Source organism: Gallus gallus, chromosome 34 (assembly GCF_016699485.2).
Source record: "Gallus gallus isolate bGalGal1 chromosome 34, bGalGal1.mat.broiler.GRCg7b, whole genome shotgun sequence".
NCBI classification, from domain to species: Eukaryota; Metazoa; Chordata; class Aves; order Galliformes; family Phasianidae; genus Gallus; species Gallus gallus.
The window spans coordinates 1,550,567-1,574,050 of record NC_052565.1 but is presented as its reverse complement, the minus strand read 5'-3'; the positions used below and the strand labels follow the sequence as shown (position 1 = coordinate 1,574,050).

At 65.3% G+C, this 23,484-nt stretch overlaps 4 protein-coding genes and 1 long non-coding RNA gene across 5 annotated transcripts; 3 read left to right on the top strand and 2 right to left on the bottom strand.

Moving 5' to 3' along the window:
- The first annotated feature begins 150 nt into the window (after window positions 1–150).
- On the top strand, window positions 151–4,415 carry LOC121108093. The gene is made up of 2 exons (XR_005842409.2): window positions 151–762; window positions 1,734–4,415. It is a non-coding gene; the product is annotated as an uncharacterized LOC121108093 (long non-coding RNA).
- A 404-nt stretch (window positions 4,416–4,819) lies between these two features.
- LOC100859726 (retinol dehydrogenase 7-like) lies at window positions 4,820–7,102 on the bottom strand. The gene is made up of 5 exons (XM_040654891.1): window positions 6,965–7,102; window positions 6,083–6,400; window positions 5,747–6,005; window positions 5,268–5,431; window positions 4,820–5,150 (listed from the first exon to the last, which is right to left on the bottom strand). Exons 2-5 carry the CDS (start codon window positions 6,393–6,395, stop codon window positions 4,933–4,935), a joined length of 954 nt encoding a protein of 317 aa, XP_040510825.1. The 5' UTR covers window positions 6,396–6,400; window positions 6,965–7,102; the 3' UTR covers window positions 4,820–4,932.
- Window positions 7,103–7,547: 445 nt separating this feature from the next.
- RDH16 (retinol dehydrogenase 16 (all-trans)) lies at window positions 7,548–9,282 on the bottom strand. The gene is made up of 4 exons (XM_015300397.4): window positions 8,802–9,282; window positions 8,476–8,734; window positions 7,997–8,160; window positions 7,548–7,879 (listed from the first exon to the last, which is right to left on the bottom strand). Exons 1-4 carry the CDS (start codon window positions 9,112–9,114, stop codon window positions 7,662–7,664), a joined length of 954 nt encoding a protein of 317 aa, XP_015155883.3. The 5' UTR covers window positions 9,115–9,282; the 3' UTR covers window positions 7,548–7,661.
- Window positions 9,283–9,934: 652 nt separating this feature from the next.
- On the top strand, window positions 9,935–12,661 carry PRIM1 (primase (DNA) subunit 1). The gene is made up of 13 exons (XM_015300396.4): window positions 9,935–10,066; window positions 10,201–10,358; window positions 10,450–10,556; window positions 10,656–10,729; window positions 10,915–11,051; window positions 11,127–11,185; window positions 11,255–11,364; window positions 11,441–11,532; window positions 11,737–11,881; window positions 11,964–12,033; window positions 12,108–12,193; window positions 12,309–12,407; window positions 12,488–12,661. The coding sequence occupies exons 1-13, from the start codon at window positions 9,964–9,966 to the stop codon at window positions 12,505–12,507; spliced, it is 1,260 nt and encodes a 419-aa protein (XP_015155882.2). The 5' UTR covers window positions 9,935–9,963; the 3' UTR covers window positions 12,508–12,661.
- Window positions 12,662–12,906: 245 nt separating this feature from the next.
- NACA (nascent polypeptide-associated complex alpha subunit) lies at window positions 12,907–23,222 on the top strand. Its single transcript, NM_001276303.4, has 8 exons — window positions 12,907–12,947; window positions 13,413–13,484; window positions 21,388–21,473; window positions 21,589–21,666; window positions 22,079–22,225; window positions 22,494–22,622; window positions 22,829–22,951; window positions 23,063–23,222. The coding sequence occupies exons 2-8, from the start codon at window positions 13,415–13,417 to the stop codon at window positions 23,075–23,077; spliced, it is 648 nt and encodes a 215-aa protein (NP_001263232.1). The 5' UTR covers window positions 12,907–12,947; window positions 13,413–13,414; the 3' UTR covers window positions 23,078–23,222.
- The last annotated feature ends 262 nt before the right edge of the window (window positions 23,223–23,484 follow it).

Here is a 23,484-nt window from a genome sequence, read left to right as displayed (position 1 = left end):
GTTGGAGCGGGGGGCGGGGGGGGGCAAGGACAGGTGCTGCCCTCAGTGCTGGGGTGTCCGCAGCGCATCCATCCCCGCCCCACGAGGGTTGTGGGGGCACGGAGCCATGGGCGGAGCGTGGCCGGGTGCGGGTGGGGGGAACGGATCCCCGGAGCCGTGAGTCCGTGGGATGGGGTGGGCTGAGGGGAGAGCGCTGTGCCCGTCCCTGCGGCGATGCGGAGGGACCCTCGGGTCCTTTGTTGGGGAAAGATGACAAAAGCAGCACAGTGCGGTGCCGCCCGGCTCAGCATGGCACGGCACAGCGCAGTCCAGCATGGCACAGCATGGCACAGAGGGGCACGGCGTGGCACAAGAAAGCACGGCGCAGCACGGCGCAGCAGTGTGGCACAGCGCAGCGCTGAGGGGTCGGGGCATCGCATCCCCCCCGGTGCTGTCTCTGCGGTCGGAATGCAGCACATCCATCCCCACGGCAGCTCTTCTGCCCGGCAGCAATTAATCAGCGGACAACAGCGGGGCAGCGCGCAGGGGAAGTGAGGGGGCTCAGCCTCGCCCCGCTCTGGGGAAGGGGGCTGATAGACAGAACGTTTTTTGCCTCGGGCTGCAAGTCCTGCAAAACAATTGCAGGAAATCTCCTTTACAAGTGCAGACAAGACATCGTGACCAACAATCGCTCGGAAGGAAGGCACGGAGGGAACAGGGAAGCGCGTGCACTGATAAGTGGGCGCTCTCTCAACGACGGGCGGGCGGCCAACGAGCAAGCAGGTACCGACCGACAGGGATCCGCTGTTTGCAAACAGGAACCGAGCGCTGCTTTGCCCCCACGCCGGGGATGCCACGAGTTGGCATCGCCATCCTGAAAGCGGTGCACGCGGTCCGGCTGGGACGGATGCGCTGCGTGCTGGGAAGCTCCCGGCGTTGGCGTTTCGCTTCCCGGGGGCTCAGGGAAGGAGCAGCTCAGAGCTCCGGTGGTGGTGGCACAGCAGAAGGGCTGCGCGGTGTGGGTGACCCCACCTGGGACCTTGGGGGGAGGGAGGGGGGGTAGGGAGCTCCGCTGCTCCTCCGAACTCTGCTCCATCAGCACCGAACTGGGATGCTCAGAGGGCACCGCAACGACAGCATCGTCCCAGCGTGCTGAGCACCCCCCCCCAGCTCCCCCCCCCCCCCCCCCCCCTTCCCCCAGGGCCCCATTTGTTTGGAGATTGATGGGATAAGGGGCCCCTTCCTCTCCGGAAGGGCCGGGCTCAGAGGCCCCGGGTTGGGGTGGAGGGGCCCCAGGGAGCACAGCGTGAGGGGTGGGGGTTGGGGGGGCAGAGAGGCAAAACCCCGTGGGAGCTTCTACCCCAAGGAGCTGAATCTGCAGCCACCATTCCGTCGGGTTTTGCTGTTGGCAGCGCTGCTCCGAGTCCAGTGCCCTCCCCACGCAGCCCCCCCGCACCCTGCAGCCCCCAGGGGACACGCAGGGACACGATGCTGTGCCGGCTGCTGGGACGCTGCGCCCACCAAACCTGCAGGAACGCTCTGCTTCGCACGAGGGCTCCTCGCCCCCCCCCACACCCCACATCGCCCCACATCGCCCCGGTCCCGCACGAGCTCAGCCCCCGCGCGCGTCAGCGGGAGAAGGGACGCGGGTGGGCGGCGGGAGGCTGTGCTGATCGCTGCTCAGTCCTGCAGGCAATTGCACAGCCTCGGGGGCCCATCTCCCAAATCGTCATCGCTAATTATCCCTTAATTAGAGGTATGAAGAATGCGTGAGTCACCGCCCACACATCTGATGTGCCGAAGTGCCGCAACACCCGTCGGTGCCAGCGGACCCCGAGGGCGCAGAACGGGGGCAAATGGAGCTGTGCAGCTGCAGCCGGGAAAGGGGGGGGTGGGGGGTGGGGGGGCGCTGGGGTGGGGGTTTTCCCCTCCTGTGCTGAAGTTGCAGCGGAGCTGATTGCAGCCCCCGGCAGCTGCGGGAGGTGAGAGCTGGGCAGAAAGCACCCAACGCCCGAGGATGGCAAAGGCACGGGGAGAGGCGGGTGCTGTGTTAGGGGGGAACTGATGGAGGGGCTCTGGCACAGCTGGAGCGATGCAGCGGGGCTTTGTGCCCCTCTGCCCGCAGCCCCAACGCAGGCGGAGCTGTGAGCTCAGAGGGCATATAAAGGCTGCTGCTGCAGAAGGGAAAAATGCATTTAATGAGGTCCTGCGCCCGGAGGAGCCCCGTTGTGCAGCACGGAACGGGCACGGGGATGCGCTCAGGGGCGTGTGGGTGTCCCGCAGTCCGGTTTTGGCATCACGAAGGCGACGAAGGCATCGCAGAGCCACGCCGGGCAGTAGCTGAGAGGCAGCAGGAAGAGGAGCGCGTCCCACCCGGCGGCGTAACGGCTGCGGGGACTGCGGGAGAGCAGCGCGTGCTGCATGCGGGAGGTGACGCGGGACAGGCGGGGGCTGCTCAGGCGGTACAGGAGGACACTGCGGTGGGCGACTGCAGGGCGGAGGGAGGAGGGAGGGGTCAGTGGGGCAGAGGGATCCGTGGGGTGGCTGCAGCGCTGTGGGGGGATGGGGGGATGTACTGACAGGTCTCCAAGTAGCGGTGGCCGTAGGATGCCCGGGTCTCTGCCGGGAGCTGCGCCCAGACGCGCTGCAGTTCCTTGGTTGCCGCTCTGGGGTCGGTCGCCCCCGTTCGGAATCCGCCGGGTTCGATGATGGAGACCTTCACCCCGAAGTGTCGCATCTCACACCTGAATGGGGATGGGGACATCGCTGTCACTGCCCCAGGATGGGACCCAGCGCTGCCTCCCCAGAGATGGCGCTCCTCCAACCCTTTCCATCTTTGCATAACCGCTCAATCCCCAACCCACAGGGACACCTTTCACAATCCCCCCCTCCACCGCTCAGCGCCTTTCCCTTCTATTGGGACAGGACTTGCCGGGGGGAGAGGGAGGGAGGGGATGGCGAAAGCAGGACAGAGGCAAAGCAGCGCTGCTCCGCTGCTGCCAAACCCCGAGAGGGACACAGCCGGGCTGTGCTGTACCTGAGGCTGTCGGAGAAGGCCTCCACACCGAACTTGGAGGGGCAGTACCCCCCCCCGAAGATGGAGAGCCGGCCCATCACGCTGGCCACGTTGACCACGCGGCCCCGCGCCCGCTTCACCAGCGGCAGGAGGCTGAGCGTCACCTCGATCAGCCCCACCAGGTTGACGTTCAGCACCGCCACGAAGTCCTCCTTCCTCAGCCACTCGTTGGGGGCGGCGGGGACGGCGATGCCGGCGTTGTTCACCAACCCCCACAGCCCTGCAACGGGGACGGGCTCAGCCGGGACCCCCACCGTGCCCCCTCCCCTCCCCTCCCCGCCCGGCCGCCCCTCCTACCTCGCTCCCCCACGCGCTCCTGCACCCACGCGGCGGCGGCGGCGATGCTGCTGCTGGAGGTGACGTCCAGCAGGACGGTCTGCAGGCGCGACGAGGCGGTCTCCCGCAGCCGTGCGGCCCCCGACTCGGTCAGGCAGCCCGCCAGCACCCGCAGCCCCCGCGCGTCCAGCTGCCGTGCCAGCAGGTCGCCGAAGCCCGAATCGCAGCCCGTGATCAGCACAAACTTCTCCTCCAGGCCGGGCACCGTCTGCCGCTCGCGGTGCCAACGCCGCAGCAGCCACAGCCCCAGCAGCGCCAGCAGCCACAGCCACATCCTGCCTGGGGGGAAGAGAGGGGCTGAGCGGGGGCTGCCTGCAGGGCCCTGCGGGTCGGGGTCGTTTGGGGGGTTCAGCTGCCTCACCACAGCCCCGAGCGCGCTACGCTGGGGGCTACTCCCCGCATTTGGGGTCTTTGGCTCTCAGATGTGAGTCCTTGAGCTTCCCTGTCGGCTGCCACCCCATCGGAACCCATCGCAGCTGGTGCTCGGGGTGGGCGCTGGTTTGTGGCTCTCGGCCCTACCTGCCCCCCACCACCCCCTCTGTCCCCACCCTCCCACTGTGCACAGCACTCGGTTTCCATTCCTTCATCACACCTATGAGGTTTCCCTTGGTCGTGAGGAGGACGCACTGAGGACACAGCCCAGTGCAGCCTCACCGCGCTCCCCCAGAGCACAGCACTGCAGCGGGGCGGCTTCAGAGCTGCCCCCACCGGCCCACAGAGCTCCCACCCCACTGGGACACCCCCACTCCAGCCTTGCCCGACCCCTCCTGCACATCTCCCTGCGCTGTGCCCACCCTGGAGGAGCTGCACCTGCAAACACCACAGCACAAACCCCGGGGTTACCTGGGCAGCTCTGCACTGCTCCGCGAGTCCTCGCACAGCCCACGTCCCCGCGTATAAATAGAGCTCAGTGCAGACGAGCAGTGTCATGCAGAGCGGGGCAGCACTGCCCGAATTGCTACAGGTAGTGCTGCAAGGTGGGCAGGATTGCACCAGCGCCGGAATAAACCTCGACTGAACCTAATCCTCGCTGCCTCGTGTTGCACAGAGCCATTCCGGGAGCGCTGCTGCAGCTCTGCAACGGCTGCTCGTGCTGATAGAGTGCGACCTGGGGCCGCGCACAGCGCCCGGATCTGCACTGCAGGGCTGAATGCATCGCACCCTCTGCATGGGAAGCACGTGAGAATGCGGCGATGCCGGGATGAGAGCAGAGCAGCAGCGCCGGGGCTGAGAGCTCCCGCTCCGCCCAGAGGCATTGGGACGGCCGCCCGCTCGCCTGGGTGCCCCCAGCTCCAGGGGATGGCAAAGTGGGCACGGGCTGTGCGGGGTGGGGGATTGGCAGCACCGCGCCGACTGCTCCCCCGTGGGCACAGCACAGCCTCGGTGTGCTGCCGACGGAAGGGGCGCAGCTCAATGACACCGCGCAGGGGGGAGGAGGTCATCTTTATTCAGCAGCAAATAGCTTGCCAGCCGCGGCGCTGCTGCGCGGTGCTGATGGGGGATCCCAGCTGTGGGGCGATGCCGGCTCTGCCCGCACTGCCTCACGCTCTCTGGGCAGGTTTGGGGGAGAGCCAGGTGAAGAAGGCGTCGGTGATGGCAGAGGGCATGTAGCTGAGCGGGATGTAGAGCAGCTTGGCATCCCAGCCGGCTGCATAGCGGCAGCGCGGGTAGCATCTGGTCAGTGCGTGCTCCATGCAGTCCGTCACCAGCGAGAGGTTGGGGTTGCATTTCTTCTGCATCTCCCGCATGGATGCCAGGACTGGGGGCAGAGGGAGGGGACAGGCGCTGACCTCGTGCCAAAGGGACCGAGAGGCCCCGGTGGGTCCCGGCGCTGCTCAGCACTGCGGTGCCGGGTGGGCTTTGGGGATGCACTCACAGTCCTGCAGGTATTTGTCCCCATAACTCGCTTTGGTTTCTTTGGACAGCCTCTCCCAGGTGCTGATTAAGGTCCTCTCCAGGGCTGCGGCGTTGGTGATGCCCGTCTTGAAGTAGCCCGGCTCGATGATGCTCACCTTCACCCCAAAGTGCTGCATCTCAAGCCTGGAAGGCAGCGATGCCGTGGGATGGGAGCAGCAGTGGGGTGTGGGCTGCGTGGGGTCGGCCTCACCCGGGGCACGGTGGGGAAACCCAACCACACAATGCACCCCGAGCAGCCCAGCACGAGGCTGAGGTGGTGCACGAGGAAACAATGACCGCGATGGGACGGGATGGGGTCAGAGCAAACACTGGAGCTGTTCCACGGGACGCACAGCGGGGCAAGGTCCGAGCAGCGCGGTTCCCTGCCCGGTGCCAGCACTCCAATGCCGCCAGGCAGAGCCCGGAGAGGCGCGGCCGTGGGGGGAGCACAGGACTCACCGCAGGTTGTCGGAGAAGGCCTCCACACCGAACTTGGAGGGGCAGTACCCCCCCCCGAAGATGGAGAGCCGGCCCATCACGCTGGCCACGTTGACCACGCGGCCCCGCGCCCGCTTCACCAGCGGCAGGAGGCTGAGCGTCACCTCGATCAGCCCCACCAGGTTGACGTTCAGCACCGCCACGAAGTCCTCCTTCCTCAGCCACTCGTTGGGGGCGGCGGGGACGGCGATGCCGGCGTTGTTCACCAACCCCCACAGCCCTGCAACGGGGACGGGCTCAGCCGGGACCCCCACCGTGCCCCCTCCCCTCCCCTCCCCGCCCGGCCGCCCCTCCTACCTCGCTCCCCCACGCGCTCCTGCACCCACGCGGCGGCGGCGGCGATGCTGCTGCTGGAGGTGACGTCCAGCAGGACGGTCTGCAGGCGCGACGAGGCGGTCTCCCGCAGCCGTGCGGCCCCCGACTCGGTCAGGCAGCCCGCCAGCACCCGCAGCCCCCGCGCGTCCAGCTGCCGTGCCAGCAGGTCGCCGAAGCCCGAATCGCAGCCCGTGATCAGCACAAACTTCTCCTCCAGGCCGGGCACCGTCTGCCGCTCGCGGTGCCAACGCCGCAGCAGCCACAGCCCCAGCAGCGCCAGCAGCCACAGCCACATCCTGCCTGGGGGGAAGAGAGGGGCTGAGCGGGGGCTGCCTGCAGGGCCCTGCGGGTCGGGGTCGTTTGGGGGGTTCAGCTGCCTCACCACAGCCCCGAGCACGCTACGCTGGGGGCTACTCCCCGCATTTGGGGTCTTTGGCTCTCAGATGTGAGTCCTTGAGCTTCCCTGTCGGCTGCCACCCCATCGGAACCCATCGCAGCTGGTGCTCGGGGTGGGCGCTGGTTTGTGGCTCTCGGCCCTACCTGCCCCCCACCACCCCCTCTGTCCCCACCCTCCCACTGTGCACAGCACTCGGTTTCCATTCCTTCATCACACCTATGAGGTTTCCCTTGGTCGTGAGGAGGACGCACTGAGGACACAGCCCAGTGCAGCCTCACCGCGCTCCCCCAGAGCACAGCACTGCAGCGGGGCGGCTTCAGAGCAGCCCCCACCGGCCCACAGAGCTCCCACCCCACTGGGACACCCCCACTCCAGCCTTGCCCGACCCCTCCTGCACATCTCCCTGCGCTGTGCCCACCCTGGAGGAGCTGCACCTGCAAACACCACAGCACAAACCCCGGGGTTACCTGGGCAGCTCTGCACTGCTCCGCGAGTCCTCGCACAGCCCACGTCCCCGCGTATAAATAGAGCTCAGTGCAGACGAGCAGTGTCATGCAGAGCGGGGCAGCACTGCCCGAATTGCTACAGGTAGTGCTGCAAGGTGGGCAGGATTGCACCAGCGCCGAATAAACCTCGACTGAACCTAATCCTCGCTGCCTCGTGTTGCACAGAGCCATTCCGGGAGCGCTGCTGCAGCTCTGCAACGACTGCTCGTGCTGATAGAGTGCGACCTGGGGCCGCGCACAGCGCCCGGATCTGCACTGCAGGGCTGAATGCATCGCACCCTCTGCATGGGAAGCAATGAGGATGCGGCGATGCCGGGATGAGAGCAGAGCAGCAGCGCCGGGGCTGAGAGCTCCCGCTCCGCCCAGCAGCACTGGGATGGCCGCCCGCTCGCCTGGGTGCCCCCAGCTCCAGGGGACGGCAAAGTGGGCACGGGCTGTGCGGGGTGGGGGATTGGCAGCACCGCGCCGACTGCTCCCCCGTGGGCACAGCACAGCCTCGGTGTGCTGCCGACGGAAGGGGCGCAGCTCAATGACACCGCGCAGGGAGAAGGAGGTCATCTTTATTCAGCACCAATTAGCTTGCCAGCCGCGGCGCTGCTGCGCGGTGCTGATGGGGGATCTCAGCTGTGGGGGCGATGCCGGCTCTGCCCTCACTGCCTCACGCTCTCTGGGCAGGTTTGGGGGAGAGCCAGGTGAAGAAGGCGTCGGTGATGGCAGAGGGCATGTAGCTGAGCGGGATGTAGAGCAGCTTGGCATCCCAGCCGGCTGCATAGCGGCAGCGCGGGTAGCATCTGGTCAGTGCGTGCTCCATGCAGTCGGTCACCAGCGAGAGGTTGGGGTTGCATTTCTTCTGCATCTCCCGCATGGATGCCAGGACTGGGGGCAGAGGGAGGGGACAGGCGCTGACCTCGTGCCAAAGGGACCGAGAGGCCCCGGTGGGTCCCGGCGCAGCTCAGCACTGCGGTGCCGGGTGGGCTTTGGGGATGCACTCACAGTCCTGCAGGTATTTGTCCCCATAACTCGCTTTGGTTTCTTTGGACAGCCTCTCCCAGGTGCTGATTAAGGTCCTCTCCAGGGCTGCGGCGTTGGTGATGCCCGTCTTGAAGTAGCCCGGCTCGATGATGCTCACCTTCACCCCAAAGTGCTGCATCTCAAGCCTGGAAGGCAGCGATGCCGTGGGATGGGAGCAGCAGTGGGGTGTGGGCTGCGTGGGGACGGCCTCACCCGGGGCACGGTGGGGAAACCCAACCACACAATGCGCCCCGAGCAGCCCAGCACGAGGCTGAGGCGGTGCACGAGGAAACAATGACCGCGATGGGACGGGATGGGGTCAGAGCAAACACTGGAGCTGTTCCACGGGACGCACAGCGGGGCAAGGTCTGAGCAGCGCGGTTCCCTGCCCGGTGCCAGCACTCCAATGCCGCCAGGCAGAGCCCGGAGAGGCGCGGCCGTGGGGGGAGCACAGGACTCACCGCAGGCTGTCGGAGAAGGCCTCCACACCGAACTTGGAGGGGCAGTACCCCCCCCCGAAGATGGAGAGCCGGCCCATCACGCTGGCCACGTTGACCACGCGGCCCCGCGCCCGCTTCACCAGCGGCAGGAGGCTGAGCGTCACCTCGATCAGCCCCACCAGGTTGACGTTCAGCACCGCCACGAAGTCCTCCTTCTTCAGCCACTCGTTGGGGGCGGTGGGGACGGCGATGCCGGCGTTGTTCACCAACCCCCACAGCCCTGCAACGGGGACGGGCTCAGCCGGGACCCCCACCGTGCCCCCTCCCCGCCCGGCCGCCCCTCCTACCTCGCTCCCCCACGCGCTCCTGCACCCACGCGGCGGCGGCGGCGATGCTGCTGCTGGAGGTGACGTCCAGCAGGACGGTCTGCAGGCGCGACGAGGCGGTCTCCCGCAGCCGTGCGGCCCCCGACTCGGTCAGGCAGCCCGCCAGCACCCGCAGCCCCCGCGCGTCCAGCTGCCGTGCCAGCAGGTCGCCGAAGCCCGAATCGCAGCCCGTGATCAGCACAAACTTCTCCTCCAGGCCGGGCACCGTCTGCCGCTCGCGGTGCCAACGCCGCAGCAGCCACAGCCCCAGCAGCGCCAGCAGCCACAGCCACATTCTGCCTGGAGCAGCAGCAGCGGCACGAGGAGGAGGAGGACAAACAGGAGGAGGAGGAGGAGGTGGAGGCGGCCGGGACTCGCCGGGCACAGCGGGGACACCGCAGCAAAGTGCAGAGCAGCGCAGCCCGAGCGTTGGCTCCGGCCCGTGCTGACTTTGGACCTGCCCAACCCTGCGGGGCCGGTCCGGAAGCAGCGCTGTGGCAGCGCAGCTGACCGCGGGGCCGTGCAGCGGCTCAGCCCGTCCTCCTGCGTGCCGTGCAGAGCAGCCGAGCTGCGGCCGGGACGGATGCACTGCGCTCCCCATCCCGCATCGCCCGCCGTGCAGAGGGTGATGCTGCCTTACGGTGTCTCCTAACGCCGCTCGCTGCCATATTTTCCCGCAGGGAGCCGCGGAGGGCCGGCAGAGCAGGAAGCTGCACCGATCTGCAGCGTGCGCCCTGCGCGCAGCAGTTTGGAAACCCCATCCGTGGCCCCCGACCTCGCGCTCGGCCCCTCGGCAAAGCCGCCCGTCGTTGGCACGGAGCTGAGCGCGTCCATCCCGCTGCCCTCGAACCACCCCTCGGCTGCTGCCCCACACGTGTGGGGCGTCGAAGGGGCTCCGCTCCCGGCGCTCGGGGCGGGATGAGGTCGGGACGCAGCGGGAGGAGGCGGCGCGCAGCCGGTGCTCCGGGCACGGACCGGGTCGGTGCTGGGGTTGAGCCCCACGGGGGTCCCCGCCCCTCCGCTCCGGCGCCCCGACGGCCGCCGCAGCGCTGTGCCGTGCGGCGCCGTTCCGGGCGGGGCCGCACTACAACTCCCAGCGACCCGCGGGTCCGTTCGGCCCCGCCGCTTCCCTCCGCTTCCCGCCATGGCGCCGTTCGAACCGGCGGCGCTGCCGGAGCTGCTCCCGGTGTTCTACCGCCGGCTCTTCCCGCACGGCGCCTACGGCCGCTGGCTCGGCTACGGCGGCGGTGAGCGGCGGGACCGGGCTGCACCGGGAGGGGCGCGGGGAGGGGAGTGCGGGGCCGGGACAGCGCACCGGCGGGGTCCGCGTGCCCCACAACCCCTCCCAACCCCCCCCCCAACCCACCCCGCACCCCCGCAGTGGAGAAGAACTACTTCCAGCTGCGGGAGTTCTCCTTCACGCTGCGGGACGACGTGTACGTGCGGTTCCAGTCGTTCGGCAGCCCGCAGGAGCTGGAGAAGGAGCTGCAGAGGACCAACCCCTACAAGATCGACATCGGGGCCGTATATTCGCACCGCGTGAGCCCCCCCCCCCCCCCCCCCTACCCCCACCCCACACTCCTCCGGTGGCTGCGGGAGGACATCGGGGTGACCCCTCTGCTCCCCGCAGCCCAACCAGCACAACACGGTGCACCTCGGAGCGTTCCAACCCGTGGAGAAGGAGTTGGTGTTCGACATCGACATGACCGACTACGACGACGTCCGGACGTGCTGCAGGTTCCTGGGGGGTGGAGGGGGGCTGGGAGGGGGTTGCGGCCCCATAGATGGCCGTGGGGGATGCATGGCACCCATCTGACCGCTGTGCTGTGCCCGCAGCTCGGCTGACATCTGCTCCAAGTGTTGGACTCTGATGACCATCGCAGTGCGTGTGATTGACCGCGCGCTCGTGGGTGAGGGATGCGGGGAAGCACACGGCCTCTGTGCGCACAGGGGACGTATCCAGACCCCGCTGCTCCTCATAGCGATGCCTTGAAGTGGGTCTGGGAGAGCGCTGCTGTGGGGCTGGAGCAGGAGAGCAGGAGCAGGGGGTGTGCCGGTGCCCGGCGTGCTCCCCCAGCCCCGCTGTGCCCCATAGAGGACCTGGGCATGAAGCACCGCCTGTGGGTGTACTCAGGACGGAGAGGTGTCCACTGCTGGGTCTGCGACGACGCCGTACGTAAATGGTCCCCAGCGCTGCGTGCGGCTGCTGTGGAGTACCTGAGCCTGGTCAAGGTGGGTGTATGGGGGATGGAGGGGGGGGGGGTTGTGCTGCCCACCTGCTTGGGCTGAGCACGCTGTCCTTCCCAGGGTGGAGCTGAGACGGTGAAGAAGGTGAACCTGTCGGAGCCCGTGCACCCCTTCATCAGGTGGGTGGGGATGCACTGCCCGGTGCACTGATGGCCATGGGGTGCTGAGCTTCTCCATCTGCTCCGCAGGCGGTCGGTGAGTGTGGTGGAGAAGTACTTTGAGGCGTACGCACTGCAGGGTCAGGACATCCTGGGCAGCCCCGAGCGCTGGGACAAAGTGCTAGCCCTGGTCCCAGAGGGTATCCTTCCAGCTGCTGGGCTCAGGGTGGGCAGCGGGGTTTGTGTTGGCTGTGATCGGCCTTAACAGCCGGGCAGAGCACCGTGAGCTGCTGCAGAGTGAGTTCCCCAAGAAGCGCGACTCAGTGCAGCGCTGGGAGCTGCTGAAGGGCCGCATGGAGAGGACGCGGGTGAGTGGCTGTGGGGCGGCTGTGGGGGTGGCTATGGGGCGGCTATAGGGTGGCTGTCGGGGTGGCTATGGAGCAGCTGTGGGGTGGCTGTGGGGCAGCAATGGGGTGGCTATGGGGTGGCTGTGGGGCAGCTGTGGGGTAGCTATGGGGTGGCTGTGGGGCGGCTGTGGGGCAGAGCTGCCCCCTGACCGCCTGTACCCACAGCGGTTGGCGAGCAGTGGGAAGGGCACGGCCTGCTATGCAGACTGGGAGGTCATGCTGCAGTACTGCTTCCCACGGCTCGACATCAACGTCAGCAAAGGCATCGGGCACCTCCTGAAGAGCCCCTTCAGCGTCCACCCCAAAACAGGTGGGTCCGTGTACCCCAAAACGGGGGGTCCAGCTGTTTGTGGGCACCCCCCACAGGTGGGCAGCACCTCTCTCTCTTGCAGGCCGCATCTCAGTGCCGCTGGACGTGCAGAGGTTGGATGACTTCGACCCATTTGCGGTGCCCACCATCAGGTCCGCACATCAGGCTGGTGGTGGGGGGAGCCCCGGCTGTGGGCAGCCCCCCCATGTCCCACCCCTCCCCGCAGCTCGCTGTGCCAGGAGCTGGACGCAGCCGGCGACGACACAGAGCAGGAGGACGGCGAGGAGACGGAGCCGAAGCGGCGCATGCGGGGTGAGCGGGGCCGGGGGCAGCGGGGTGGGTTAATGGGGGGGTGATGGGGTGGTCAGGCAAGGTGGGGGGGGGGGGGGGGTTCAGACCCGGCTCCCATTCACCCCCTCCTGTGCAGACTACCGTCGGACGCAGCTGGCTCCGTACGTGAAGGCCTTCGAGCAGTTCGTGGAGGAGATGGAGCGCGGGCGGCGCGTGGAGCGGCTGCGGAGGAGCGGTGAGCGCCGGGGATGCTCTGCTCCCAGCTGCCGTTCGTTGTTTGGTGCTCTCTAAAACCCCATTTCTGCTCCTTTCCAGACCTGCAGGGAGAGTTCTGACCCGCGGCAGCCCCTGGCCTTGGGAGGCCGTTGATTGACGTCGCTGCTGCTGTGGGGCAGGGAGGCTGACCCCCCCCATGTCGGTTGCCTTCTCACTTTGTTTTTATGCTTTTTATACTTTTTGTACCCAAAATCCATTAAAGGGCGCTGCTCAGCCCCGTGTCCGTGTGCCTGGGCTGCGGGGCAGTGGGGATGGGGCTCCCGGGGGACAAAGCGGCGCTGCGGAGCGGGGCACAATTCCCGTTCCGGGGAACGGCTCCCGTTCTCGTGTCCCGGAACGTCCGAACGCGGCCCGGAACGCACGAGCGCAGGCGGCGGGGCGGGGGGGGCGGGCGGAAGTGCGCTGCTCCTTCCCACCGGAAGTAGTTCTCTTTCCGGAAGTCGCGCCTTCCGCCGCTTGGTCTCTTTCTGCCGCCATCTTGGGCTCCGCTTCCCGTACAGTGAGTGTCGCCGCTGCCATCCGCCTCCATCCGCGACCGCGTGGGGTCGGGAGCGCGGCCGGGCCGGGAGGGAGCGCGGAGGACGGCGGCGGAGCGGTCGGGGCCGTCGGTGGGGTCGGGGAGGCTCCGAGGAGGGCAATGCCGGGGCGGCCCCGCGGGGACGGCTCCGCGCGGCGGGCTGAGGCCGTGGCCGGGCCGGGGGGAGGCGGCTGAGCCGCGTAGGCCGCTGCCGCCCCGAGCCGTGGGGCGGCGTGGGATCCGCTCCGTCTGCTCCCTGCCGGGTCCGCGCTGTCCTTACCGGCGCTGGCAGCAGCCGGGCGGCCCTCGGTGCCGGTTGATGTCTGAGCACCCGGTATGCGGTACCATTGGGTAAGGCCCGTTGCCGGCGTCTGAAGGCGGCCCTCCGGGTCCTTCTCGGGGCGGCCGCAAGTCCGGTGTGGCTTTTTTTCCCCTTTATCCACGCAGAAATGCCTGGCGAAGCTACAGAAACCGTCCCGGCCACAGAGCAGGAGCTGCCCCAGCCACAGGCCGAGACAGGTGAGCCGGGGACCCGGGCCGGTACTGGGGGAACCGCTGGGCCGTGAGCCCCGGGGGGGGGGGGGGGGCTCACTCAGTCCCAGCCCAGCCTCGGCCAGTTGGGCCCAGCAGTGTTTGTGGCCCTGGGTTGCAACACAGGCACCTCTGGTCTGCCCTCGTATAGCTGTGCTGCTCACCGTGCCAGGATAAAAATCCACGTGTGCTTTGTGCCCACGTGCCTGGTATGGCATCTTTAAAGGCAGGGGTTACTTTTAGAGGAGGCTTTTCTCACCGAAGTGATGGTTTTTGTCTTTGCATACTGAGGGAGGTGTTGCATCATCTACACTGTGGCATGAAAACGCACATGGGGAGGGAGCGCGTGCAGTACGTGATGGGCAGATAGTTGATGTGGCCAAGGGTGTGGGAGAGGTGGGACCGTAAGGAGAAGCTGGGGCAGCCTGGAGGGTCAGAAGCTGTCGGCAGAGAGTGTTCGTGGCCAGGCAGTGGGCTCCTGGAGCAGGTCGAAGTGACGGCTGCTGTGTGACAGCTGTGTGGCTGTGGCTGGGGGCAGCTGCTCCATTCCCTGTCAGGCATAGCCGGGATTCCTGCGGCTCGATTGCCTGCCAGGGGCTTGTGTCCCTGGGGCCTCCTCCTGGGGCACTGTGCTTGGCTGGGTCACCTTCTGTCAGTGCTGTGCCGCCCTCAAATCTCTCACGGCGTCGTGGAGGTTGGGAGAAGTTGATCCCAGGCAGCGTGCGCTCAGCTGCCGGCACTGTGACAGTGCTGTCCTCTGCTGTGGGGGGTGGCATGGGGTGGTGAGGCAGAGGAGGGGTGGTGAGGCAGAGGAGGGCTGATGGACCCCTGTTGGTTGTTGTGGAGATGGAATGGTGAGCGCAAGGGCTGTTGTGGTCGTCCTGTCTGTGCTGAGCTGGGGCCAGGCCAGGCAGGAAGCCAGGCTTTGGAGGGCTCTTGTGCAAGGTGGGAATCTTCATTGGCTTCCTCTGGCTTTCATCTCATGCTTCGGAGGTTGGCTGGTGTGTGGGAAGTTTGTGATGCTCAGCACAGAGGTCTCTGCACAGGGCAGGGCTCCAGCCTTTGGCATGTACGTGGCCTGGTCACAAGAGGCTTTGCAGTCTATTTATTGTAAACATCCCTTAACAAATTACACATGGTTTTCAAGAGTCCCACACTCCACGTTTGTTTCTGGAAGTGGCTGCTGGAGAGGAGGGGTTATCTGTGGGGCTGATTGCAGGCCGGCCTCGCACCGTGCTCTCTGGTGTGTGTGGGTGAAGGAACAGAGAGGGCTGGACAGAATTTTTCTGAAGAGAGCAGAGTTGTTGTCCTTTCTGCTTGTTCAGTACCGGGCCGGGGGCCAGCTCGCTCTTGGCAGGACGCACTGCTCCTTTTTGAAGTGTTTATGGCTTCCCCCAGAGCTGAAGTGTCCTGGTGCATGCTGGCTGTCCTGGCCAGTGGCTGGAGCATCCAGCACAGCAGCTGCAGGCTCCTCTGCTGCCCTGCATTTTGGAATAGCTTGGGGTCAGCAGGGTGTTAGAAACATCTTCTGAGCTGTGGTTCTCAGGGAAGAGAAAGTGAGCCCACCTGAAGATGAGGGTGCTGTGAGTCTTTCCTGTGTGTGTTGCTGCTCTGGACAGCAGAGAGGTGAGGAGTGGAGTACCTGACTGATTCTAGTCTTAATTTGGGAAAAATAGAGCCCTCGTGTGGGTGATCCATGTGAAGTGACTCCTTCCTGAAGGACAGCAAGCAAGAGTCAGCGCCCAGAAGGGAATAAGGAGGAAATCTGCTCCTGTCACGTGGCTGCAGCTCTGTGATCTGGGCTGGGACGCTCAGCCCTTGGCAGGAGGCCTGGCCACATGCCCCGTCCTGTCTCCATGTCACAGTGGGTGTGCAGGGCTGTGCTGCCCCCAGAGCTGGTTCTGCTCTCCTGACTGGCAGTGCTGGTTGTGCTGGCCTGATCAGTGCTGTTGCCATGGGCTCTCACACTGCCTCTCCCCCGCCTTGGGCTCCTTTGGTTCTGTGTCAAGCGTTGGGAATGGCCCAACTGGAGGGCAGCGTGGGCCTGCTGCATGGGATGGGACGGTGAGTGCTCCCAACGTGTTGTAACTGTCAAATCTATAAAATCTGTCCTTCTCACCATTCAGTTCCAGCTGCCCTCCCTCCTGCAGCCCCTGCTGCCACTTCTCCTGCTCCAGGTACTCAGAGCTCCTCAGTAACACCCCGTGTGTCACATTAACCACAGTGTGCTGTTCTGGATGTTTGCAGTCACATTAACCCTAATGCTGTTCAGAGGGAGGACTCCGGGTCCTGGCCCTGTCCTGTGCTCACAGGAGCCAGGCAGGCTTCCACCTGCAGGTTCCACCTGGGGAGGCTGTTGGGGGAGGCTGGCTGCCTGCTGCTCTCCAGCTCAGTCTATGTCATCCCTGAGCCAGGGACTGCTTCCCAGTGCTGGGGGGTGTGCTGCAGCAGCATGCTGCCCAGGGTGGGATCCCTGAGAGCCCTCAGGGCATTTAGCACTGGGCTTTTCCCCAGAGCCCCCATCCTGGGGGCTGGAGATGTGGGGAGCCCGGAGCCAGAAAACAGAGGACTGGTTGTTGTGGGTGTGTGTGTGTTTCTTCCTGCCTTGCCCTTGTTTTCTCCTTTTTTCTCATGGGTTCACTTTGTTTCTTTCCTTCAGCTGTTCTTCCTGCTGCTCATTCCCTGCCTCTGACTCCAGCCCTGGGCCCAGCTGCCCAGGCTCTTCCCACAGAGCCACCCAGCTCTGTCCCAGCCGTGCCCCCAGCCCCTCTCTCTCCTGCTGTGGTTCCAGCTGCAGCAATTCCTGTCTTTTCTGCCCCTCCCCAGCCTTCTGCCCCAGCTCTGCCCCTCCCAGTTACTTCTTCCCCTCCTCCAGCTCCAGTTCCGCCATCCCCAACTGGTTTTGCTGAACAAGGTTCTCCAGGGCCTGCTGCTGCCCCAGTCAGCCCAGTATCTCCAGGACTCCCAGTCCCAGCATCTCCAGTTCTGGCTGCTCTTCCTGCTGCAGGGCAGGCAGCCCCCCCAGCAGCCGTCCCATCTCCAGTGAGTCCTGGCTGTCTCCCAGCTGCTCTCACGCCTCCTGTGAAAGTCTCTGCTCCTCCCAGCCCCACTGGAGCTGCAGCCTCAGCCCCTCACCCTGCACCTCCCAAGAGCCCCGGGGCAGCCCCAGCTGCTCTGCCCCTAGCACCCCCACCGGCAGCAACCCCTGCAGGCGCCACGGCTCTTCCCCAGAGCCCTCCTGCAGTGCCAGTGCACCCTGCTGCACCCCTGCCCCCTCCAGCTGCCCCCCTGGGCCCAGCCCTGGCAGCTGCCATCTCCCCACCCATCTTTCTGTCTGCCCCCATGGCACTGGCCCCTCTGCTGCCAGGTGGTACAGTCCCCTGCAGTGCTGCTGCTTCCCCGCGGGGCCCCATGTCTGCTACTCCTGTCTGTCCGCTGGCTCCAGCTGCTCCTTCTGGGGCCGTGACCTGTCCTGTGGGCCCTGCCCTGGCAGCCTCTGGCACCCCTGCGGTTCCCCATTCTGTGGCCAGACCACCCCCCGGGAGCCCTATTCCCGTGACAGCCCCTGTCCTGCCCAGCCCATCCCCAGCAGCTGCCTTGTCCCCCTCAGGGCCACCACCAGCAGCAGCAGCTCCACTTAAAGCAGCTCCAGTGATCCCTGTCTCACTGCCAGCTGCTGTGACTGCTGCTCCTGCCAGCTCCCTGCCTGTCACACCAGCCATGGCAGCTCCAGCCACCCCTCCTGCGGCCAAAGGAGCACCCCAGAGCCCAGTACCTGCTCCACTGTCTCCCTCTGCCCCTGCTGCAGCAGCTCCTGTGGTTCCTCCAGCTGCCCCTGCTGCCACCAAAGCACCACCCCAGAGCCCAGTCACCACCCCGTCCGCCCCTGCTGCTGTAGTTCCTGCAGCTGCCCCAGCTCCAGCTGCCAACAAAGCGGCTCCCAAGAGCCCCGTTGCTGCCACTCCAGCTCCTCCAGCTGCCCCTGCTGCCAAGAAAGCGGCTCCCCAGAGCCCTGTTGCTGCCCCCTCTGCTCCTGCTGCTGTGGTTCCTGCAGGTCCCACAAATCCAGCTGCCCCTGCTGCCACCAAAGCAGCTCCCCAGAGTCCCGTTGCTGCCACTCCAGCCGCCCCTGCTGCTACCAAAGCAGCTCCCCAGAGCCCTGTTGCTGCCACACCAGCTCCTCCAGCTTCCCCTGCTGCCACCAAACCAGCTCCTGAGAGCCCTATTGCTGCCACTCCAGCTCCTGCAGCTGCCCCTCCTGCCACCAAAGCAGGTCCTCAGAGCCCTATTGCAGCCACTCCAGCTGCCCCTGCTGCCACCAAAGCAGCTCCTCAGAGCCCTGTTGCTGCCACACCAGCTCCTGCAGCTGCCCCAGCAACAGCTGCCCCCGCTGCCACCAAAGCAGCTCCCCAGAGTCCCATTGCTGCCACTCCAGCTGCCCCTGCTGCCACCAAAGCAGCTCCTCAGAGCCCTGTTGCTGCCACTCCAGCTCCTCCAGCTGTCCCTCCTGCCACCAAAGCAGCTCCTCAGAGCCCTGTTGCTGCCACTCCAGCTCCTCCAGCTGCCCCTGCTGCCACCAAAGCAGCTCCCCAGAGTCCCATTGCTGCCACTCCAGCTGCCCCTGCTGCAGCCAAAGCAGCTCCTCAGAGCCCTTTTGCTGCCACTCCAGCTCCTCCAGCTGCCCCCTCTGCAGCCAAAGCAGCTCCCCAGAGTCCCGTTGCTGCCACTCCAGCTCCTGCAGCTGCCCCAGCAACAGCTGCCCCCGCTGCCACCAAAGCAGCTCCCCAGAGTCCTGTTGCTGCCACTCCAGCTGCCCCTGCTGCCACCAAAGCAGCTCCTCAGAGTCCCATTGCTGCCACTCCAGCTCCTCCAGCTGCCCCTCCTGCCACCAAAGCAGCTCCTCAGAGCCCTATTGCAGCCACTCCAGCTGCCCCTGCTGCCACCAAAGCAGCTCCTCAGAGCCCTGTTGCTGCCACACCAGCTCCTCCAGCTGCCCCTGCTGCCACCAAAGCAGCTCCCCGGAGTCCTGTTGCTGCCACTCCAGCTCCTGCAGCTGCCCCAGCAACAGCTGCCCCTGCTGCCACCAAAGCAGCTCCCCAGAGTCCCATTGCTGCCACACCAGCTCCTCCAGCTGCCCCCTCTGCACTCAAAGCAGCTCCCCAGAGCCCTGTTGCTGCCACACCAGCTCCTGCGGCTGCTTCAGCACCAGCTGCCCCTGCTACCAACAAAGTGGCTCCCCAGAGCCCTGTTGCTGCTGCACCAACTCCTGCAGCTCCTCCAGCTGCCCCTGCTGCAGCCAAAGCAGCTCCTGAGAGCCCAGCTGCTGCCCCCTCTGCCCCTGCCAGCTCCCCACCTGTCACACCTGTGCTGGCAGCTCCTCCAGTTGCACCCCCTGCAGGCAAGAAGTCCCCAAAGAGCTCTGCTGCTGCTGCATCCTCTCCCTCTGCTGCAGCTGCTCCACCAGGTCCTGCAGCTCCAGCTGCCCCCACTGCAGCCAAAAAGCCCCCAAAGGGCTCTGCTGCAGCAGCCCAAGCTGCCCCCACTGCAGCCAAAAAGCCCCCCAAGAGCCCTGCTGCTGCCCAGTCTGCTCCCTCTGCTCCTGCCACAGCTCCACCAGCTCCAGCTGCCCCCCCTGCAGCCAAAAAGTCCCCAAAGAGCCCCACTGCTGCCCCACCTACTCCCCCTGCCCCTGCAGCTCCAGCATCTTCAGCTACAGCCAAAGCACCTCCCAAGAGCCCCACTGCTGCCCCATCTGCTCCCCCTGCCCCTGCAGCTCCAGCATCTTCAGCTGCAGCCAAAGCACCTCCCAAGAGCCCCACTGCTGCCCCATCTGCTCCCCCTGCCCCTGCAGCTCCAGCATCTTCAGCTGCAGCCAAAGCACCTCCCAAGAGCCCCACTGCTGCCCCATCTGCTCCCCCTGCCCCTGCAGCTCCAGCATCTTCAGCTGCAGCCAAAGCACCTCCCAAGAGCCCCACTGCTGCCCCATCTGCTCCCCCTGCCCCTGCAGCTCCAGCATCTTCAGCTGCAGCCAAAGCACCTCCCAAGAGCCCCACTGCTGCCTTGGCAGCTCCTGCTGCTCCCTCTGCCCCATCTGCAGCCAAGGCAGCTCCTGTCAGCTCAGCAGCCCCTGGCACACTGCCTCCAGCTCCAGGTGCTGCTGTCTCAGCCCCGGGGGCTCCTGTTGCTCTCCCAAAGCCAGCAGCTGATCGCGCTGCCCCCACACCCCAGAAAACAGAGGCCACCCCTCCTGCCTCCGCACCTGGGGGTAACATCACCCCTCCTGCCTCTTCTATGCCAAATGCTGCCCCTGCCAAGAAGCAGCCCCCCACCAATAAAGGCAGCAAGCAGGCCCCACGTCCATCCCCAACCAAGCCTGCTGTGAAAGCCCCCGTTCCTGCCAGCGCTGCTGTTGATGACGATGATGACCTGCCCCCCCTGATCCCCCCTGAGGTGCCCGCTGCCGAGCCGCCGCTGCAGCCCATCCTGGTGGACCTCTCTCCCCGAGCAGCTGTGGCCCCTGCCGAGGCCCCTGCTCCTAAGCAGCCCGTCGTGAAGAATGACAAGGGTACTACTGGTCAGCACGGTTTGCCGTGTGCATGGAGTGTCACTGGCTGCCCACTGGATACTAACCCACCGCGGGGCCCCGAGTGCCCCCCATGTCACTCGGTGCGTCCGCGGGTGTGCCGTGCTGAGAGTGGGGTGGGGTTGGGGGCTGACACTGTGCCATCACCTCTCCAGGGCTCGGCACGGTGCCTGCAGGCTGCTGTCACTAACAGCGTGTTCTTGGGCACGGAGCACGGTGTGACTTGTGTGGGTGTTGGGACTGCTGAGCTGAGCTGGCTTCATGCTGGAACTTTGGGAAGAGCTGCTCCGTGCTGTGCCCAGCTGTGTGCGTCCGGCGTTGGCTGCGGGTTTCCCACTGTCCGTCCCCCAGCAGAGCGGAGCTGGGGGCTGTGCTGGTGCCAGGTCCATCCTGGGCTGTTGGCATCACCCAGCAACCTGCAGAGACCTTTGTCGCGGGCTCCTGTGTGTGTGGTGTGTGCAGAGACCCTCTCCAGAGAAGGAGATAGGCCTGAACTCAGGTTACAGCTGCATGAGAGAGTATTGAGCTCACCCTGCAGCCTGCTCTGCGGGCTGGAGACACATAGCTCTGCTTTGTGCACTCCTGCACGGCAAGGAAAGCTGTGCAGTGTTCTGGAAGGTACCATGCACTGCAGCAGCGGCGCAGGAGCTGGTGGAGAGGCCAACCTGAGTGTCCAAAATGCTGTTTTTGATGAGAGCTTTCCAACTAAGTACAGATCATTCTGTCATCAAGTCACAGAGGGGTGCAGCAGCCCCAAGGACCTGGTGGACTGGGCCTTGGTTCCATGCCGTGTCTCAGCTCCTGCAGTGCCTGCTGCTGAACAGGTTTGAGGAGCTCTGAGAGCATTGCTGCTGACTCACAGCCCTGGGCAGTGCTGCCCTACCTGGGCCATGGCTCTGGCCTGGGGCCTTGGTGTTGGAGCGAGCCTTTGGGCACACGCAGAGCTCTGGCAGCCCCACAGAGCACTGCCTGGCCTGTCCCAAGCCCCTGCTGTGGCTTCTCTGGCTGCTCTTGGGCATCTTCCACTGTGGTGAGAGCTGGGAGGGGGCGGTGAGCTGGTGGCACTGCTGGCCCGCTGCTGTCCCTGCTCATGGCTGCAAGGAGAGCTCTTCCCACCAGGTGTTATTCAAGCACACTGACTGGAAATGCATCTCACTTGGAATTTTTTAACTATGTCAGCACCTGAAATGCCCAGCAACAGTCGACACTAAGGCATTAGGGTTCCATGATCTTGCTGTGTCCCCTGGAGCTACCCGCAGCTCCTGGCAAGGTGCTGAGCTGAGAACGATGACATATTCATTTCTATAGGGTCCGGAACAGAGTCTGACAGCGATGAGTCTGTACCAGAGCTCGAAGAGCACGACTCCACACAGGCCACGACACAGCAGGCACAGGTAGGGAGGGATGCAAGCCAGCCACCCCCTGTGCCCTGCGGGGACAGACAGATGCCCTGCACCCCACCAGCTCTGCATGGTTGTCACAGCACTCTCCTGTTTGCTTTTCTTGCAGCTTGCAGCAGCAGCTGAAATAGATGAAGAACCCGTTAGCAAAGCAAAACAGAGCCGGAGTGAAAAGAAAGCACGGAAGGTAAGGGGATGGCAGATGGGCAAACATGTGTGTGGACAAGCTGTGGCTTTGGGGTCTGGCATATTATCCCCGAGTGCTTGGTGTTTGCCTTGGGAAGCCATTCAGGGCAGCAGCTCCTCACCTCCCAGCCCAGCACTGCAGGGCCTGTGGGAGCTGCAAGAGGTTCGTATGACTTTTTGCCTTCATGAGACCCCTAGGCAAGGGAATGTCCCTGTTCATAGACAAAATCCTTCTGTCTGGAGTGGCTCCCAATCATGATGTGGATCCATGACATGGATGAGACTTTCCTCCCGGATTCTGTGCTGTGTCAGTCTGAAAACCTGAGAATGACTGATGAGGGGACACAACTCACAGGCTGAGCTGTCTCAGTACCTTTTCATCCCCTCACTTTTCTTTCTCATCTGTTTTTCAGGCAATGTCTAAACTCGGCCTCCGCCAGGTCACAGGAGTAACCAGAGTCACCATCCGCAAATCTAAGAACATCCTCTTCGTCATCACAAAACCAGATGTGTACAAGAGCCCAGCATCAGACACCTATATAGTCTTTGGAGAAGCAAAGGTGAGCTGACAGCCATGCCAGGCAGCCGTGCTCCTCTGTGTTTACAGCAGCAGAGGCAGGCTGCAGAGCTGTGAGGGGCGGTGGGGGTTTGTCCTTGCTGCCTGCACCCCTGTTTGTGCCCTGGGGTGGTGCAGGAAGGCCCACAACCCACACCAACGTCGGGCTGCTGCGTGTGGGTGCTGCTGAGCTCAGCCTCACCCATCTGAGCTCACGTGCTGCCATCGCACTGCACAGACCCGGCCTCACTTCTGCTCCTTCCCTCCTCCAGATCGAAGACTTGTCCCAGCAGGCTCAGCTGGCAGCTGCCGAAAAGTTCAAAGTGCAAGGAGAAGCTGTCTCAAACATCCAAGAAAACACACAGACCCCCACCGTGCAGGAGGAGAGCGAGGAAGAAGAGGTGGGCCTTCCCCACGTGGCCCCGCAGGGCTTCCCCATCCATCTCCTGCCTGTGGTTCCGTGCAGCCAGGCAGGGTTTGCGTGCAGGCGCTCAGTTCTCCATCTGCCTGCATGGCAGAAGGGAGGGATGCTTTGTGGGGGGGGGGGGGGGGCTGCTGTGAGCAAACTGTGCTCAGCTGCAGTCAGACCCGGGCGCTTTGTCCTTAGGTTGACGAAACCGGCGTGGAGGTGAAAGACATCGAGCTGGTCATGTCCCAGGCCAACGTGTCCCGAGCGAAGGCAGTCCGTGCCCTGAAGAACAACAGCAACGATATCGTCAACGCCATCATGGTGAGCTGCTGTGTGCTGGGGGGGGGGATAGGGGGTTGAGGGGAGGGGGTCGTCTGCACCTCGCACCCCCCGCCGCTGGGGGGCGCTGCTGACGGCTGTGTCTCCCCGCAGGAGCTGACGATGTAGCCGTCCGGACGGAGGAGCTGTGGTTGTTTGGTTGTTTGGTTTTTTTTTTTTTTTTTTTTTTTTGGTATTTCAGAGAAGAGTTAAAGGAACCTCGATTTAAATTTGTACCGTTTCTATCAGTTAATAAAAGTTAATTGATAGAGCCGCACTGCGTGACGCCGCAGCTTCTCTCGGACGCGCGCTCGGGCCGCGGCCGCCCCTCCCGCTCCCCCCCCCCCCCCGTCTCCATGGCAACCGCCGGCCCCGCCCCTCGCGACGGCGTGCGCAGTGCGCGTGCGCGCCGAGAAGCTGCTAGAAGGGAGGAGGGAGCGGGCGCGCGCGAGAGGGGGCGTGGCCAACGCGGGGAGGGCGGGCGGTGCCGCGCGCCGAAGGCGACTCGCGGGGCACGCGCATGCGCAACGGAGGCG

Coding starts and splice junctions, on each gene's coding strand:
- PRIM1 (XM_015300396.4), top strand. CDS start 9,964: ATGGCGCCGTTCGAACCGGCGGCGCTGCCGGAGCTGCTCCCGGTGTTC. Junction 10,359..10,449: donor GGGCCGTATATTCGCACCGC/GTGAGCCCCCCC, acceptor TGCTCCCCGCAG/CCCAACCAGCACAACACGGT. Junction 11,533..11,736: donor GCCGCATGGAGAGGACGCGG/GTGAGTGGCTGT, acceptor CTGTACCCACAG/CGGTTGGCGAGCAGTGGGAA.
- LOC100859726 (XM_040654891.1), bottom strand. CDS start 6,395: ATGTGGCTGTGGCTGCTGGCGCTGCTGGGGCTGTGGCTGCTGCGGCGT. Junction 6,006..6,082: donor GGAGCGCGTGGGGGAGCGAG/GTAGGAGGGGCG, acceptor TCCCCGTTGCAG/GGCTGTGGGGGTTGGTGAAC. Junction 5,151..5,267: donor GGACAAATACCTGCAGGACT/GTGAGTGCATCC, acceptor CTCTGCCCCCAG/TCCTGGCATCCATGCGGGAG.
- RDH16 (XM_015300397.4), bottom strand. CDS start 9,114: ATGTGGCTGTGGCTGCTGGCGCTGCTGGGGCTGTGGCTGCTGCGGCGT. Junction 8,735..8,801: donor GGAGCGCGTGGGGGAGCGAG/GTAGGAGGGGCG, acceptor TCCCCGTTGCAG/GGCTGTGGGGGTTGGTGAAC. Junction 7,880..7,996: donor GGACAAATACCTGCAGGACT/GTGAGTGCATCC, acceptor CTCTGCCCCCAG/TCCTGGCATCCATGCGGGAG.
- NACA (NM_001276303.4), top strand. CDS start 13,415: ATGCCTGGCGAAGCTACAGAAACCGTCCCGGCCACAGAGCAGGAGCTG. Junction 21,667..22,078: donor GTGAAAAGAAAGCACGGAAG/GTAAGGGGATGG, acceptor TCTGTTTTTCAG/GCAATGTCTAAACTCGGCCT. Junction 22,623..22,828: donor AGGAGAGCGAGGAAGAAGAG/GTGGGCCTTCCC, acceptor CTTTGTCCTTAG/GTTGACGAAACCGGCGTGGA.